The sequence below is a fragment of the Hippocampus bargibanti genome, linkage group LG20 (assembly GCF_051943395.1).
Source record: "Hippocampus bargibanti isolate YZ-2025 linkage group LG20, ASM5194339v1, whole genome shotgun sequence".
Classification (NCBI taxonomy): Eukaryota; Metazoa; Chordata; class Actinopteri; order Syngnathiformes; family Syngnathidae; genus Hippocampus; species Hippocampus bargibanti.
In genome coordinates, this window is record NC_142753.1 from 12,194,034 (window position 1) to 12,211,332 (window position 17,299).

Below are 17,299 nucleotides of genomic sequence, written 5' to 3' on the forward strand. Positions count from 1 at the left end.
TGGTGACCAATCATTTTTTTAAATTGCATAACCAAAAATCAACTACCAACAGGCCAATATTTTACGAATACAGTACATGTATGTGCATTCACAGGGGCTAGCAACCAATCAGGGCGCACGCAGCCTCTTCCCCAAAGCAGGAGAGGCCCCATCTTATATTGGAAGCTGTCGTCTGTGTTCCAGGTTAACAATGATTGAGAAATCAAGCAGCCAGTATGACTCGTTCCTGTTCTGGAGGCAGCCCATCCCGGCTCTGGACCTTTCCGAGCTGCAGGAGTTGGGCTTGCTGGATGGGCCTCGCAAGCAAGCCCGAGAAGAGCTGATTGGACGGGACCAACATGTGAGTGAGTGAATGAGTGCAATTAAGACATGCCAAAGAGCAGTTGGTTGACAACGTTTACATATTTGGGATGAGAAACATCTGCCCGTGGCTTTTCTCCGGGTACTCCGGTTTCCTCCCACGTTACAAAAACATGCAATGGATGGAGTTTGCCCTGTTTGTCCACTGGGTGGAGCAGTGGCTCCATCTGACCCCAAAAGCAACATGGTCGTCCCAGTTCTCTTGACGTGCAAAAACTGCAGTTTTTAACATCGGTGGATTATCCTTAGACAATCTCCAAACACCGATATTAATTAAAAAAAATCTTCACTTCTCTACTACAGGCATCAACAACAAATGAGTGGCTTTGACCAATTTGATAATCAATTCAGTTGTGGCCAATTCATTGATTGTGACATCATATTTGACATTATACAGTTTATGTAACCCCGTATGCACATTAATTGGCGTATTATTTTGTCGTACCAAATATCGGGATCACCCTGAGAATACATTTCCCACACTGCACCTGAAGTCTCCCAACATCCTATAATGGGTCCGAAAACATTGCATTTGAGGGTCAAAGGTCACTCGTTTGCAATGTGTGCAGGAGGAGGAGCTGAGCGCCTTTTCTTCCTTCAACTACTGGAGGGATCCAATCGCCGATGTGGATGCGTTGTTGGCGGACCTCAACCTGTTGTTCTGAGCAACACCACCAACCTCCGCTCCTTCTCCCCAATAGGATGCGTGGTTTGAAAACTGTTATGTCACTAAGTTGCTGCATGTTGTGATGTGAGCCTGCAAACCGACAACATCCTCTTTGAAATTGTGGGTTTAGTTCACAGTAATTACATTGATTTATTTATTTTTATCCAAACTGTTTCCATATTCCTGAGATGCATTGATTTCTTTCTGATGAGATGGTGTTTTAACTATGATCTGTTATCACACCGAAGCCACTGGACAACAGAATTGTGTTTGCCTTATGGGTGTACTAATGGCAACAATTAAATGGATTACCTTTTATTGTACCAGTAACAACCTGTTCTCAACTGCCAATATACCAATATATATATAGATATAGAGGGCAATTCTTCCATGAGCGGGTGGCACACAGTTCAAAAAGCATACACAGTACGATATCGCTGACGAAGCCTCTGGGATAAGAAGCGAAACGTCCGACACTTCCAAATTCGTACAGATGACGGCTCAAGAAACCTTCTCGTCGATGGACCACTCCTGTACGACTGAGAGCTTACACAGACGTTTGGCGTTTATGTCAACCACAAAAACAAAAAATATCAAATTAAGGCATACGAGCATCATTTCAATACAACATTCAGTTCCTTTCAAAATGCCTTTAATCCTCAAAAACTTAACGCCTTTCCTAAATTCATTGGTTGGTGGCTGGCCGGAGTGCAGCAGTCGAGCGGTCACATTGTGGTCACAGCTTCATACTCGGAGTTGACAAACTGATCTGCGATCGGCCTGCGGGCCAATACAAAGCCCGCCCTCGAGCCGTTGTTAACTAGCGGCTCAAAGTAACCATATAGCTACAAGGAAAATATATTTTAAACACCCTTCGAAAACTGTTGAGAACTAGATGTTCTCGAGTACGGTTTATTTCGTCTAACGGATCGGAAAAGGTGACGATCAACGGCTAAAAGTGTTAGAACTCTGCCTCACTGATGCTGTGGCTAAGAGCTAACGGCTAACAGCTGGCGAACGCCTTCAAGTTAGACATAGTCGGCTTCCATACTCCCTTGTCAAGATTTTCAAAATAAGACGCATTGTGAAATCGGACACTACATACTTGGCATTTGGCAATAGTGTCCACGACATAAAATGTTCAAAAAATCACTATACGCAAAGATTAAATCGAGTACATTTTAAATACCGCTTGATTAGCGTTGCAAAGCGAGAACTAAAACCGGCCCGGAAGTTTTAACTTGGATGCATTGCTCACAACATCCGGGCATATTTCTGCCGTCTCCTTCTTACTTTGCCCAGTAAACAATTTTGGCGGGGGCAAGCATGCGTCGCTGTGGTCGGGAGCAAAACATTTGAAACGTCCAAATTAACAATTAGACTTGATTTGTTCAAGTATTCGCGGCGGAGACACATCAAGGCACACGGAAAGGTTTCTTTGGTTTGGCTCGCTCGCTAGCTGGCTAACGTTAGCATTCGCCAGCCGCCCCGTGGCTGCCAACAAACCTGGACGCGGTAAGTCGTCGCCTCGTGGTCTTCCCGGACATAAAAAACATGTTTCGTCCGCGCATTAAGAAAGCTTCGGGTCGGCGGACGACATTGTTGTGGCAAAAAACTCGACAGAAAAAGCCCCGAAAGCGCCTCAACGCTGCGCGCTCTTGGACGAGCGAGTTCACCGGATGTGGAAGTGGTTTTTTTCTCGCTGTGTAAAATAGGAAATTTCTCGTTGACTTCCCCCGGAAAACCAACAAGTTTATATCAAACGGTTTCCTGTCCGTCGCACATGACGTTTTTGGAGGTGTCCAAATTGAATGTCGGTGATTTGTAAATGATAAGTGCGGCGGGGAGGGGAGACGTGGCACATGGCGGACTCTTTTCTAGCCACAAGGCGCGTAAAATGGCTCCTCGGCCCGGCGAGAAAAGCTTCGGCTGTGCTAAGCGCTCAACATGATGTTCGGAGATCGCCTCCCTGCTGGCGTCATCGGTAACTTTTCTCTTTCAAAGTTACTCTCCCGATTCTGCCATGAAAAGCAAGGCGGCAAGTCCTATCTATTTGAAGGCGGCGGTGTAGATTTCTTTTTCCAACTCCAAATTCAAATTCGCCTCGAAGCGAGCGTGTCCGCCAGATGGCGCACTTATTTCTTTAGCTTCTAAAACACAACCTGTTTGGAGTTGGACACCACCGCCAATGGATTTGGGAAAAAAAAAAAAAAAAACTCCCGACTCTTATTTCCACGCTCGAAACTTCTATTTAGGAGTTCGGTCGTTTGGACATGTCACAATTACTAACTGACCGATTCTTTGATGATGTCGTTCAGTGAGGCAGCTAGCTTCATATAGACTCTCAAAGCTTTTTTTGGCTTATCCTACACGATTTTACGTTCTACTGCAACAGACAAGCCCGTGTGTGTGCCACTCTTATTGTACCTGCCAATAAAAACAAACGTAAAATGATGTAATATAAAAGTCAACTCTAACCGTTCCATTTGATCACTTTATGCCCAAAAAATGTCGCTCATATCGGATGACAATGATGCCATTTACATGCTATGACAAATGTGAGATGATACGCTCACAGCGCAAGAAGATAAATGTTGGTTCAACCAGCATTCTGACCTTTGACTTAATTGACATCTAAGCATTGAAACAAACCAAACCTCAGCAACCAAAATGTGGTTGTCAACAACAGCTGCCCAAAGTCATGTCTCCGGCAGGCATTTGATTTTGAGTCAGAAAACCTTTATTCGTCCCACAATTAGCAGCCACGCCCTGTGTGTGTGTGTGTGTGTGTGTCCCTTTATATGTCAGATGTCGCTGGTGGACCTGGGGAAGCGTCTTCTGGAGGCGGCGCGTAAAGGCTTGGACGACGAGGTGAGGAACCTGATGGCCAACGGAGCTCCTTTCACCACAGATTGGGTAAGCGCTCATCCCAACTGCTCACGTAGTTGTCACGAATCGCCTTAATCCCACGCAATCCGCACAGCTTGGGACGTCCCCGCTGCATCTGGCCGCCCAGCACGGCCACTACTCCACCGCCGACGTCCTGCTGCGAGCGGGCGTCAGTCGCGACGCTCGCACCAAAGTGGACCGGACGCCTTTGCACATGGCCGCCGCCGAGGGACACGCCATCATCGTTGAGCTGCTGGTCAGGGTGAGCGCTTTCGTTCGGAGATAATCCATTGATATCGATGGATTTAGACAAAACAAAATAATAATAGTCATCCATTTTATTCCTGAGCACCTTTCAAATGTATCAAGGTCACTTTACAGTCACAGGATACATTTTTTTTTGTGGGTGAGCAGCGGCAGCCACATGCGCCAGCGTTCACTCAACCCGGAAGTAACTCAAATAGATACAAAGCTAGCTAGCTATCTAATAGATAGCTACATAGCGAATAGATAGCCAGCTAGATATCTATATAGCTCATCGATAGCTAGCAAGAGAGCCAGCCAGCTCAATAGCAAATAGCTAGCTAGCTAAATAAATCAAGAAATAATTTCATAATAAATACAGATTTTTTTTTCCCTTTAGTCATTCATTGAACATCAATTTTAAATGGCAGACAATATCATAATTGGGAACGAGATTTTAATGTTTAAGATTGTTTCAGGTACACAATTTGGGATGAGGGGAGTAAGGGGGGGCGGGGGGGTTGCCCAAATCATGGCTCGTTGGTTTCAAATGTTGCATGTCAAAGCGCTCGAGGTAAAATTTGGATTCCTTTACCGATACGCACCTTCCCGTTTTTCCTCTGTGGCCTCCAGAGCGGCGCCGACATCAACGCCAAAGACATGCTGAAGATGACGGCGTTGCACTGGGCGGCGCAGCACGGCCACAACGGCGTGGTGGAAACCTTAATCAAGCACGGCGCCGACGTTCACGCGCTCAGCAAGTTTGACAAAACGCCTTTCGATATCGCCGTCGACATCCAGAACACGGACCTCATGTTACTGCTGCAGGTGGGCCCGTTGTCTCGTCCTGCCTCATTTTGAGCTTGGCTCGTGACGTTTTTGTGTTCTTTGTGTGTTTCTAGGAGGGCATGCAGAACCAAGTCAACATGAACCAGGTCAGCATGAATGTGGAGGCCAGCCATACGGGCAACCAGCAGCAATTCATCATCCAGGGCATCCCGTCCATACCGGGTGGTGTGGTCAACCTGGCTGACCTTCTCAACAAAGCTGGCACTGGTACACACACACACACTCACACGGTCGGATACGAGTGTGAAATAATTGTGGATTTTTTGGAGATCCGAGCACTGTATGGTGGCAGATAAGTCGTCTCACTACACAACAAGCAGCAGTTTGACTGCTTTTTCCACTCAGTAAAGGATTTCACGCAGCACCACTGTACTTTCTCTCATGCGCTTGTACTTTGGAGACAGCCAGAGTGCTGCGAGTTGTAGAAATGTGCTGGAACGGATAGTTGGCATTTCCATTCATTTCAAGGTGAAAAGATGATTTGAGAGAGCAAACTCAACTTGTCTCTCAAAGAACGACCTCAATAAAATAGCACCAAGCCACCAAATATATAAACGTAGGCATTAAATATTTTGGCTGTTTATTGTCATGAATGTAAATCGTGATAGTTGTTGGTGACATAATGCCCGTGTGACGTGACATTTTGCCTTCCAGGAGAATCTGAAGAAGCCATGGCCGCCAACGCTCTGGATGGCAACATCCAACACGCTGCTGTGGTCAACGAGGGAGGCCAGAGGGTCATCACCATTGTAACCGACCAACATGGCAACCTGCAGACCACCGGGGGCATGTCGCAGCCCTTCTTCGTCACCATGCAGCACGGACAACAAAGTAGGGAGCACTTAGTTACAAGCTGCCAAAGTCTGTTTTACTTCGAAGGGGACCACTTTCTTTAAAAAATCAAAAAAGAGTGAGCATTTTTCACCCACGGTTGATTTTGATCACGTTTGACTTTGATATCGGCTTGAAATAGACCGAAAATGTGTTTGTGATCTGAGGCGGAAACAATCGAGAGCCTTCTGGATTGGACTGTCATGAAAGTATAAGTAGTCAACCTGGGAAAAAAAATTACTAAGAAGCCTCACTGTTGCCATCTGGTGGCCGCCGAGTTTCATAGCTGCTTCAATCTTCAGGAATGTGCTGATTGACTTCCAACTTGATAGCAATTTCTTTCATCTTACTTGTATCGAGTTCTTGCAACATTTTACACGCGGTGTTGTCGTTTGGTTCAATGTCATATCCTGTTTGATGGATTTCAGCCTTTATTTTGGCGGCATTTCTCTCGTCTTTGGAATGTCCGTATGAAAAGGTAGCACCTCTCCTGTCTGCTGTGTGTAGTGCTGGCTGTGCCCGCCAACACGGTGACGGAGGAGGTCGTGACAGAAGAGGCGCAGGCGCCGCCCTCCAGGAAGCGCAAGTTGGAGGTGGCCAATAATCACAACGACACGGGAGAGACGGTCAGTCATGACTTTTTTTTTTTTTTATCACCAATTGGGTTTAAAGTGTTGGATGAAGCAACCCGGGTTGTCGATTCCCAACTGCCATCATCTGAACCTCGGGAATTTGAGCAAGTACACATCATTTGTGCACAAAAGCATTTTTACCTGAGTGCAAATGATGTTTCTTTGCTCATCTGTGTGGCTAAGTACAGAATATTTAGATGGCAGAAGGTACACCTGACGTGTCATGCGACCAAAGTCTTTGTGCGAGTAAATCAGCTTCGTGTTCGTTTTCGACGAGCCCACGGGTCAATTTGTGAGGGGAGTCGCTGGAAAAGGTGGTGGGCAGGGTCCGGAGGGTCCAGTAGGATTTTCCGCATACTTGTCTTGATTCTTGCGATAGTTGTAGCGCTGAAGGGGACGTTTTCGGAGAGCGTTTCACGGACTTGTTTGTGGTGCGCAGGAGCTGCTGCAGAGGCAGCTGCAGGAGGCCAACAGGAAGGCGCAGGAATACCGACAGCAGCTGATGCGCAAGGAGCAGGAGGCCGAGGAATACCGCATCAAATTGGAGGCCATGGCCCAGAGTCAAGCGGGAGGAGCCGCCGCCAACGTCAGCCCCGAGGAGGTGGTGGGCGGCGGCGACGAGGACGACGACGCGGCCGGCGTGGCCGTGGTGGAAGACGAAGGCCAGATGGTGGTGCTGCAGGAAGGAGGCATCATCATGGAGGGCGACGGGGGGCGTGTCACCTTGGTGGAGACGGCCGCCGAACCCGCGGGAGAGAGCTCCTAACGGAACACAAACGTCCTGAGATAGACTGAACACGGACCCACGTGACATGGCGCCTTGACGGCTTTCCAGCAGGGCTCTTTTTTTTTTTTTTTTTTTTTTTTTTCCCATCACAGGACACTCATTTTTTTGGGTTTGGAATGCAGCCGGACACTTCAGCGTCACTTTCTGGTCTCTCTGAAAAGCTCACAATATCACATCATCTAAAGCAGGTCAATTGCAAAACTCTGTCAGAAATGTTTCATCCATGTCAACTAAAGACTTTATTTCCTTTTAAACAATTTGCCAGCTCTAAAAAAAACATCATCGTCTGTAAAGTACACCTTTTAACTTTTCACAGACGATAAATCTTTTACAGACAAAAGTACCACACTCAATTCCCACCAAGCTTTGGCAACCCATCATTGAAATTGTTGCCGTTTGATGGCGTTGCTATTGATCCGGGGTGTCATTTTTTAAATTTTTGCCGCGGGCCACATAGTTGTGGTTTGCCTCAGAGGCCCGTTTATAAATTTTGAGAAACCATAGCAATGTTGAATCGACTTCACATGTTACATACAACATATGTCATTTTAAAATCAAGCACCGATGACTGCTTTTGTGCAATCCATACAATGCCGCTGATTTCCAATTTCGGCTCAGGCTTCAGCAACATGGAATTTGACACGCTTCATTTGCTTTTACGGGGCACAGATCCGAGCCCGTTGTGAACGGTGAATGTATGAACTTGATGGTGAACATGAGAATAACAAATTGCTTTTTCTATCCTCCCCAATGTGTTGCAGTTTTCAAATTTGAATAATCCGTCTCGGGAGTCAAAATGTCTGCCTCATGCTTCATACCAACTTTAAATGACACACACCAAATGGTAGCTGGGGAGCCGATAGCTTCTTTACTGAACTTGGACCAGCACAAAAATGAGTGTGCCTTCCTCATCTGTCCTGTGAGTTGACTTTGATATATATTTTTAAGAAAATAAACTCAACAGAGCAACCTCTTTCAATGTATGGATCAAATTGTGTTTCATTTTTGACTGTACCTGCCAAGTTCACCACGTAACAATAACCCCTTTGTTTAGCATTACCACCGCAGTGCCTAAACTTTGGTACTTTTTCGGAGCAATTTAATTTGACAAGATCCATAAATATAATATTCACTCAGGCTTGAGCTCGAGTTAGATTGATGGCTCCTTCACGCAATCCGAGAAGGAGGCCGAGCGAGCGCCATTTTTGTCCCGCCCACTTGTAATTCATCATCTTTTCTATCGAATGCAATGACACGAGTGGATCTTTCCCCGGACTTCCTCGAGTTTGAAGACATTTCCTTTCAACGCGGCTTCATTTTTCGGCTTTATAAACCACCAGAAGGGTCATTTGATCGGCAAACAACAAGCGTCACCACGAGGTCTACGCAAGCAGTCAGTTTGGGACGAGGCCTCCCCGCTCTTTGGATTAAGTCCGATCAGCTTCGATTGACACGTCTACCGGCCAACGGGCGCCGCACTGGAGCCCGGCAACCAATCACGTGTCGCAAAGGGCGGGACCGCGGCGGAGGGGGCGGGACGCGAGGTATCATGGAGGATCAGCGAACAAACTGTGACCGTCAGAGACGCGCAGGCGACGCTCTTGTCCCGGGGACTTTCTTCTCACTTCAGCGCCCGTCTTCTCCCTCGTCGCCGGCCACATTTTTGTCACAATGGATATGAAGAAGAAGATCATGTTGGAGCTGCGGAACCGAGACCCGGCAGAGGTGAGTGGAGCGCCTTTGAGCCACTTGGGAGGATGAAGGGGAGCCGAGCCGAGCCGAAAGCCGACGAGCTTCCCCCGTCGCGATGCGCCTCGAGAAGACCGCAGCCCGCCCGCCAACTTTGCTTTCACACACTTGCCCTCGCGTGCGGTCACCTCGGACGTCGTGGAAGTACCGCAACGGCGGTCAAGCGGGACCCCGGGTGGATGTGGATGGAAACGGCGGTTCGGTCTTCTCGCTCCGGTCAGCCGGCCATACGACCTCCCCTCTCTCCCCCCCCCCACCATGCTGTTCGTTCGTCTTTTGCCTTTTAACGCCGACAAGATGTCTCTTTAAGGAAAAAAAAAACGTTTAACCACCCCCAGTGTGCACCAGGAGCTGTTTATTTGTTTCAAAAAATGCAAGATCAACATTGGACATTTTTTAGCGCGCGGAGTTCCCTCACGGAAGCACCACGACGACATTTTCAAGTTGGTTGGTGGCGAACATTTGTGGGCACGTCGTCTTCGTCGTCTAAGAGCTGAAAAAAGTCGAAGCCATGACTGTAGTGACCTTTCAGGACGTGCGTGGCCATTTCGAAACAAGTGAAACGGACGAGCCCCCCTTTCCCGACATTTTGATACTCGGCCGAGTGACGCCATTCGAGTCGTATAATGTGCTTTTATTTGACGCACAGCTCGCCCAAAAAAGAAATAATACGACGAGTTACGACAGCGCACCTTGTTCGAAACACGACTGCTTGGGTCCGAAGCCCCAACTACTGTAACGAGGACAATCCCGTGCTTCCCACCCTCGGGCGGCTAACGTGACGACGGTAGCGCCTCAAAATGGAGGCACGTTACTCGTCGATGGCGGATTAACTCGCTCCACTTCCGACCGACAAAAGTGCCGCCAGCACGCGAGTCAAGTTTCGAGCCTCTCGGTGGCGTCGCCGAGCTTTTGGCAACGACTCGTGACTCGCGAGATTGTTCGCCTGTTGGCCCACTGGTTCGGTTCGGTTGGCGACCTCCGCGTGGCGTCGTCCTCTTTTATGGGGGAGACATTTTGTGTGGTGCGCGTGCACGCTCAGTGTGGTTATGCAAGTGCTAGCTAACAGGGCCCGGGCGCGCGCTCTCTCTCTCTCTCTCTCTCTCTCTCTCTCTCTCTCTCTCTCTCTCTCTCTCTCTCTCTCTCTCTCTCTCTCTCTCTCTCTCTCTCTCTCTCTCTCTCTCTCTCTCTCTCTCTCTCTCTCTCTCTCTCTCTCTCTCTCTCTCTCTCTCTCTCTCTCTCTCTCTCTCTCTCTCTCTCTCTCTCTCTCTCTCTCTCTCTCTCTCTCTCTCTCTCTCTCTCTCTCTCTCTCTCTCTCTCTCTCTCTCTCTCTCTCTCTCTCTCTCTCTCTCTCTCTCTCTCTCTCTCTCTCTCTCTCTCTCTCTCTCTCTCTCTCTCTCTCTCTCTCTCTCTCTCTCTCTCTCTCTCTCTCTCTCTCTCACGCGCACATACTCACGCCGGAACACTCGCGCACCCGCACGCAGCAACGTCAAATACAAATCACAAAGGCCGTTCATTTATGACAACATTATGTATTTGTTAATCGAAGAGCTGCAACAATTGAATATGAAATTCCCAACAACACTGGCCAATACTAAATTTTGTCTATAAACATGTATTTGATGGGAATTTCAAAAATGTAATTTTGCATTCAAGCACATCTGGTTTTGAAATATGTCCTGTTTTTTTTTTCATCTAAAAAAGCCTGCACAATCTAGATTTTACTGTGGCTTTATACCGTTTGAGGAAACATCAATTGCTGAAACTAACCCTTAATTCATCATTTATTACTATTATTAATAGCATTATTATTGTTGTTGTTATTGTTATTAAATCCCGCAGTGCTCGATAAAACAGATTGCCTAATTGTCCAATTAGAAATACAGAAATAAAACCAAAACTGTATGCTAAGCGAAATGTAGTATTATCAATGTAAAATGTTCTTGTTTAGGTGTGTATGAATGTGTACAGAAGAGGATGAAGGCCAACATTCTCACTTTTACCTCAGAATTCTGACTTTAGAGTCAGAATTTTTACTTCTGAGATTAAAGTCCAAATTCTGAGCTGAAAATGAGAATTTTGACAACTTTATTTGTTTTCTTCATTGGCCCTATCTTCTTCCTTAAATGTGTCATACTGCCCTCTGGTGGTCGAAGCGGGCACACCGGAAGGAAGGGAATCATGAGTTGAACTGGAGTACAGCGCGTTGTTAAGAAATGGCACCAATTATCCAGACATTAAATGCTCACGTTTGATTTATTTTTGTTTCCAGGTGGCTGAAATGGTGGTGGACAACAGCCCCTCGGTGAGTGGTGAAGTGGAAGGTCTCTCAGACAAGTTTGTGGAGCTGGAAGTCCTCCGAATGATCAACGTGGGTCTGAATTCACTGGCCAAGTTGCCCTCACTGCCCAAATTGCGCAAGGTGTGTCCAATTATCCCGATCCATCCGAGAATACCACCAAATTCTTCATTATTGTTTTTCCTCACTTCTCTCTCACTCAGCTGGAGCTGTGCGAAAACAACCTGTCGGGTTCTTTTGAGACTTTGTCGGAAAAATGCCCCAACCTGATCTACCTCAACCTGAGCAGCAACAAGATTAAGGAGCTGGGCAATCTGGAGGCCCTGGTCGGTGCACGCACACATGAAATTCAGTTTCTTTACTTGCCATTTTGCTCTCGTCTTATTCATTATTTGAACTACGTCATCTAATAATCATCATAACAAATCATAACAAAGCACACAACAATGAAACCATAAGTAAAATGATCAATAATAAAATAGCAGATTGAGCTAGACATTGAAGGCAATTTTAAACAGGTGGCACTTGAAAATAGGGAGGGAGTCAATATTACAGATGTTGGGAGCAGAGCGGCTGAAAGCTCTGAATCCCATCGCGGCGAGACGGGCAGCGGGCACAGAGGGGTGAAGGGAGGATGAGGATCTGAGGGAAAGGAGATTTGAAGCGCTTCAGACAGATAGGGAGGGGATAGGGGCAAGGTTATGGGTGGCTTTGAATGGAAACAAGAAATTTGAATTCGGGGTTCGAATTCCCGATTAGTCACATGATGCCTGACGTTAACTCTGACGTTAACTTTGAAAGGCGCTTCGAAATGAAATGGATTTTTATGATGATGATGATTATTATTAATTGCCTATTTTGCAGCTCATCTTCTTGCCGTTTCTGAAGATGCATCTCTTCCATTTGAGCTCAGTGTTGTTGACACTGCAAATGCGTGACTCTCAAGAAAAAAGCAACTTTTCTTTCAGCAAAACCTGAAGAGCCTCCAGAGTCTCGACCTGCTGAACTGCGAGATCACATCGCTGGACGATTACCGCGACAGCGTGTTTGAGCTCCTGCCTCAGGTCACCTACCTGGACGGCTTCGACCAGGAGGAGAATGAGGCACCCGATTCGGAGGGCGACGAAGACGGTGAGCTACCTGTTGCAAACGTCTGGTGTCAAAGTCGAGGCCCGTGGGCCGAATCTGGCCCGCCACATCATTTTCATTCGGACCGCCAAAGCAAATCAAGCACGTCCATTGCCGTCGTGCTCGCTAAAGCTGCGCGTCTTTCAGTTGACCTCATTCAAGACATCTTGAAAATTTATTAGCTGCCTATCTTGTTATCTAGCTATTTAGCTAGCTACTTTATCTATTAGCTATATAGCTAACTAGCTATTAGATATGTATTCACTAGGAATTATCTATTTGCTAGGTATTTGCTATCTATTCGCTGGGTATTAATAATAATAATAATAATAATGATACATTTCTTTTATAAGCACCTTTCAAAACTCTCAAGGATACTTTCCAGTCACGGGATATTGTTTCCTGAGGATGAGCAGCGGCAGCCACACACTAGCAAAAAAAAAACTAATTGGCAATCTATTTGCTAGCTATGAGCTATTTATTCGCTGGGGGAAGTCAAAACCTTTTGTTTGCGTCACAGATGAGGACGGCGAAGACGGGGCGGGGCCGACGGGCGACTACGACGACGAGGACGACGAAGATGACGACGAGGACGGCTCGGAGGGAGGAGAGGTGGGGCTGAGCGTTCGTGGGAAGAGGGCCGCGCATCAGGTGGGCAACGCTGGCGTCGGGCCCCCCGGCTCGGACGCCCCCCCCCCCCCCCTCCCCAGCATGCACCTGTGATCGATCGGGCGGCAGAGAACGGGACTCGGAGGCTGCCTTTAGAATGGCGCTCAAGACGCCAAAAGAAAATGAAGCATGAAGGAAGCATCAAGGTCCACTTGTCACTTTGATTCCATTTGGCTATCGCTAGCAGCTAGCATCAACTTTTCTTCAACATCTCCACGTAGCAATCGGGCAATGGGGATCGCTGAATGATCTGGAATCGTGCTACGTGCTAGCTCCGCGTTGGCTCACAAACTGCCAATCATAGGAGTAAAACCCGCCCCCTGGTGGCTACGGAGCCAAAGAGGCTCCTCTAGCCCTCAGCTCAAACCGGATTGGTTCCCTCAGGAAGTCTTCTCTGCCGCCTTGGACCTTTGACCCCTGAGCTGAACTATGACAAGTCAGATGCAAGTAAAAATAAAAGTAGGCTGTCTAAAAGTATCTAGAGTAGGCTCTCACTGGCCAGCTGGCTACCTCGCTAGCTATCTATTTGCTATCTATTAGCTGGCTAGCTATCCTTTAGCTAGCTAGCTAGTTGAGCCAAAGATAGACACAACATCAGTAGCCCGTTCTAAAAAAAGTGATTGGGCACCATCAATGTCAACATTCTTAGCTATCTATTAGCTAGCCGGCTTTCTATCTATTTGAGTTACTTCCGGGTTGAGTAAACACTGGCGCGTGTGCCTGCCGCTGCTCACCCGCAGAAAAACTGATCCTGCGACTGTAAAGTGACCTTGAGAGTTTTGAAAGGCACTCAGAAATCAAATGGATTATTATTATTATGATTATGTGTTTTTTTATTTTTTTATTTTGGAAATGCTAAACTAGTGATGCTAACCTTTAGTATTTATCAAATGTTGATAGGTCAAAGTATTGTTGGTAAGATGAGGGGAAAAAAAGCTCTGGTGGTTGACATGGTCACGGTGAACTATGACCCCCACGCCCCAATAGTGTCCCTCTGTGTGTGCACGCGTGTCCAATTGTGCACACGCATGCATTAACGTAAGATCGCTTTTTCTCAGGAGGATGAAGACGACGATGACGAGGAAGACTATGGTGAGGAGGAGGAAGAGGAAGGTGAGTGGACCAAAGCCTGTCAATCCATCAATCAATCAATCAATCATGAACCTTGTCATCCAATGGCTGTGCCTGTGCTTGCGCAGACGAGCGAGCAGACACTCAGGGACAAAAGAGGAAGCGAGACGTGGAGGACGACAGCGAAGACGACGAAGATGACGAGGACAACTAGTCGCGTTGTCCTTGTGTGGCGTGTGCGTGCGTTTCCCGTCCTCCGCTAGCTGTCGCCCACCTCCTTCCAATAGGCTTGCAAACATGGAAAGCATTTCCGGGGAAATCATTTTCATGGGGATTAACTGCCATTTGAATTTTGATGTTTTATTTATGTTATTTTATTTTTTTTATTTTTGGGGGGGGGGGGGCAATCTTCCAAAAAAAGTCCCTTTGCCCCTTCGCCCACCACAACAGATTGACAAATTCCACTCATGATTGGCAGGAATTTTTTATGTTTTTTTTTTGGGGATAAAGTTCCCTATTTTTGTGGCATTTAGCTCTTAGCAGCAACATTGGGATCCTATCTCCCATTTATTTGAGTAACCTGTTGGAATCGGCGTTAGAAATGGATTGGACACGCCCCCTCCATTCTGAAAATGAGGGTCCGCACCCCAGTTTTATTTTTTTTTTTAAAGACAACATCTGCTAAACCAATCATGGATGATGAATTTATGGGTGGGCCTTGCTAAATCTGTGAATTTGCAAAGGTTCCATCAAAAATAGACATTGCCTATTGAACCAAACCAAAATTACATACATAAATGTATTATTAAAAATATTTTACTTTGTCAAATCTGTTAATCCCCCTCAATTTTTCTGTTTTGGGAATTTGCTATCACTTTGCAACCCTACTTCCTGTATATCCGCTTGGCTCCACCACATGCAAGATGGCGGCCGGCCACATTGGCTTTGGAATCTTCTGGATTTTTTGCTGAGGACATCCAACTAAAAATTGGGACTTTTCATCGTTTATCGTTTTTTTTTTTTGCCCGTTAATGATGACATTGCCAACACAGGGACACATTATTAAAAACAAAAGACTTTTTGAGCACAAAAAGTTATCTGGGTGTTGAGGACGCTGATTTTTTTATGTTTTATTATTTCCAACACAAACCAAAGTCGGTGCAATTCAGAGCGCCCCCTTCAGGACTCCTTGTGCTTGTGGATCAGGAGCTTCCTCTTCCGTTTTCTCCCGATGATCACATGACCCTGTGCCCCGCCCACTTTTAGAAATATGCAGACCACTGTAAACTCCTTCTCTTATTATTCCGTGTGTGTGTTTTATTGTATTTTACACGCTCAGTGACTTTTTTTTGGACTTTTTTTTGAGAGGGGGTGTCAAGTGATGTGAAATATTCCAATAAAGTTGAGTCCGGTCACTATTAAAGCATTGTGGGATAAGGGATATCAACGTTTTTAAGATAATTGATGACAAAGCAATATTTATAGATTTTTACGAAGATAAGGTTGCTTTCTTGTGATCGGCCAATTCATTTAGTTCTTATCTTGTCTTTCTCTCACTGACATCCAAATAAATGTGCGCGTGTGTTTTTGTGTGATGATGTGTGCCGCTTTGAACCTTTACTACAAAAAAAGGATGGAATATTTGTGTACATACGTTTTTACGCTCTTCGGGTCTGATAGAAAAAGAAAATAAAGTCATTTAGTTGAACTTTGCTGCGGATTTACTGACATTACGAAATTCCTTCAGGGGGCGCTCTTTAGACACTTAACGTCACCCGCTACGGGTCGTTGGCAAGCTGTCAATCATTTTAGTGTCTTCCCGCCAGCCGGCTGTGTCACAACCGGCCAATTTCTAATTGACCAATCAGCGACGACAATTTGGCCTGACTGCGGCATTCGACCAATCGGTAACTTTGCAAGCTGCGCGACACTTCCTTGTTTGACCAAACGCCAAGGCTTGTCAAAATCGCTCATTTTTTTGAGCCTACTTGTAATTTCACAAGTATTCATGGTAAGTGGAGCGTAATTTATCATCATTTTCACGTCAAGCGACGACTAAAGTGCTTTGGCCCATTGAAAAGGAGTGAAATTGTGACATGACACGAAGGCCCAGAAGCGTTGGCGATTTCCCCTAACAAAGTTATGCTTTAGCGCAATTAAACATTCAAGTTCTAACGTGAAACGCTTTTTTTTACAGTTTGACAAAGTGATTTAGTTTGTTCTAAATTAAATTGAGAAGACACAAAAACGACATTTGTATTTATAACAAATTCTTGTTGGGAAAAACATGTCTCATTGAGGTACTTTCATACTTTTTACCATTATTGAGGACTCTGGATTTTTCTAGTTTTTTTATTTTATTGCAGTAGTACCTGTACTTCCGGGTTGAGTGAACGCTGCTGCTCACCCGCAGAAAAAAGGAAACTGTAAAGTTTCCTTGAGAAATTTGAAAGGCGCATATAAATTAAATATTGTTATATATTTTATTATTATTATTATTATTATTATTATTATTATTATTATTATTATTAGCTAGCGAGCTGGCTATCTGTTAGCTATCTATCCAGCTGGCTAGCTATCTATTAGCTCTCTAGCTTGTTAGCTGGTTATCTATTAGCTATCTATTATCTAGCTAACTGGCTATCTATTAGCTATGTAACAGCTCGCTAGCTAGCTTTTATATATTTTTTGAGTTATTATTATTACTGCTCAGTATTAATGCTCAGTGACTCAAATGATGTAGTTATTGTCCAGCAGATGGCGTCCTCTTATTTCTGCTGTAACACGCCAAAGACGGTAAATTTAATCGAATTTATTATTCAGTATGCTGTTTGTTGTCACCCGCTAAATGACGCCACCCCCTACAACAGACGAGAATGACGAGGACACTTTCATCTTTGTTGGAATGTGTTTAAAATGGTTTACCATTACATCTGTATGTGCATTTATTTAAATATTTACTTTGACCTCAAACCTCTTTTATTATTTTTGAAACTCATATACATATGTATATATACACACACACACACACACACACACACGGACGCACAATCATGAACATGCACACACACTCAGGGCTCTGTTGATGACATTGCAGTGAGCTCACGATTATGTGATGAGGTCAC

At 45.7% G+C, this 17,299-nt stretch overlaps 3 protein-coding genes across 5 annotated transcripts; all 3 read left to right on the forward strand.

Moving 5' to 3' along the window:
- The first annotated feature begins 190 nt into the window (after positions 1 to 190).
- On the forward strand, positions 191 to 1,334 carry mllt11 (MLLT11 transcription factor 7 cofactor). The gene is made up of 2 exons (XM_089023065.1): positions 191 to 340; positions 930 to 1,334. Exons 1-2 carry the CDS (start codon positions 191 to 193, stop codon positions 1,023 to 1,025), a joined length of 246 nt encoding a protein of 81 aa, XP_088879191.1. The 3' UTR covers positions 1,026 to 1,334.
- Positions 1,335 to 1,905: 571 nt separating this feature from the next.
- On the forward strand, positions 1,906 to 7,330 carry gabpb2a (GA binding protein transcription factor subunit beta 2a). Of its 2 annotated transcripts, none has more exons than XM_089023052.1 (8): positions 1,906 to 2,542; positions 3,836 to 3,943; positions 4,011 to 4,178; positions 4,793 to 4,987; positions 5,062 to 5,215; positions 5,663 to 5,839; positions 6,347 to 6,465; positions 6,911 to 7,330. In XM_089023052.1, exons 2-8 carry the CDS (start codon positions 3,836 to 3,838, stop codon positions 7,235 to 7,237), a joined length of 1,248 nt encoding a protein of 415 aa, XP_088879178.1. In that variant the 5' UTR covers positions 1,906 to 2,542; the 3' UTR covers positions 7,238 to 7,330. The 2 variants fall into 2 exon arrangements, with proteins under 2 accessions (XP_088879178.1, XP_088879179.1); XM_089023053.1 differs by lacking the exon at positions 1,906 to 2,542 and adding an exon at positions 2,872 to 3,011.
- A 1,480-nt stretch (positions 7,331 to 8,810) lies between these two features.
- Positions 8,811 to 15,882, forward strand: anp32e (acidic nuclear phosphoprotein 32 family member E). 2 transcript variants are annotated; one of them, XM_089023063.1, is made up of 7 exons: positions 8,811 to 8,983; positions 11,280 to 11,429; positions 11,510 to 11,632; positions 12,275 to 12,437; positions 12,955 to 13,085; positions 14,162 to 14,216; positions 14,303 to 15,882. In XM_089023063.1, exons 1-7 carry the CDS (start codon positions 8,930 to 8,932, stop codon positions 14,386 to 14,388), a joined length of 762 nt encoding a protein of 253 aa, XP_088879189.1. In that variant the 5' UTR covers positions 8,811 to 8,929; the 3' UTR covers positions 14,389 to 15,882. The 2 variants fall into 2 exon arrangements, with proteins under 2 accessions (XP_088879189.1, XP_088879190.1); XM_089023064.1 differs by having other exon boundaries at positions 8,812 to 8,983; positions 12,955 to 13,046.
- Positions 15,883 to 17,299: the final 1,417 nt, after the last annotated feature.

Coding starts and splice junctions, on each gene's coding strand:
- mllt11 (XM_089023065.1), top strand. CDS start 191: ATGATTGAGAAATCAAGCAGCCAGTATGACTCGTTCCTGTTCTGGAGG. Junction 341..929: donor TGATTGGACGGGACCAACAT/GTGAGTGAGTGA, acceptor CAATGTGTGCAG/GAGGAGGAGCTGAGCGCCTT.
- anp32e (XM_089023063.1), top strand. CDS start 8,930: ATGGATATGAAGAAGAAGATCATGTTGGAGCTGCGGAACCGAGACCCG. Junction 11,633..12,274: donor TGGGCAATCTGGAGGCCCTG/GTCGGTGCACGC, acceptor CTTTTCTTTCAG/CAAAACCTGAAGAGCCTCCA. Junction 14,217..14,302: donor TGAGGAGGAGGAAGAGGAAG/GTGAGTGGACCA, acceptor GTGCTTGCGCAG/ACGAGCGAGCAGACACTCAG.
- gabpb2a (XM_089023052.1), top strand. CDS start 3,836: ATGTCGCTGGTGGACCTGGGGAAGCGTCTTCTGGAGGCGGCGCGTAAA. Junction 3,944..4,010: donor CTCCTTTCACCACAGATTGG/GTAAGCGCTCAT, acceptor CAATCCGCACAG/CTTGGGACGTCCCCGCTGCA. Junction 5,216..5,662: donor TCTCAACAAAGCTGGCACTG/GTACACACACAC, acceptor TTTGCCTTCCAG/GAGAATCTGAAGAAGCCATG.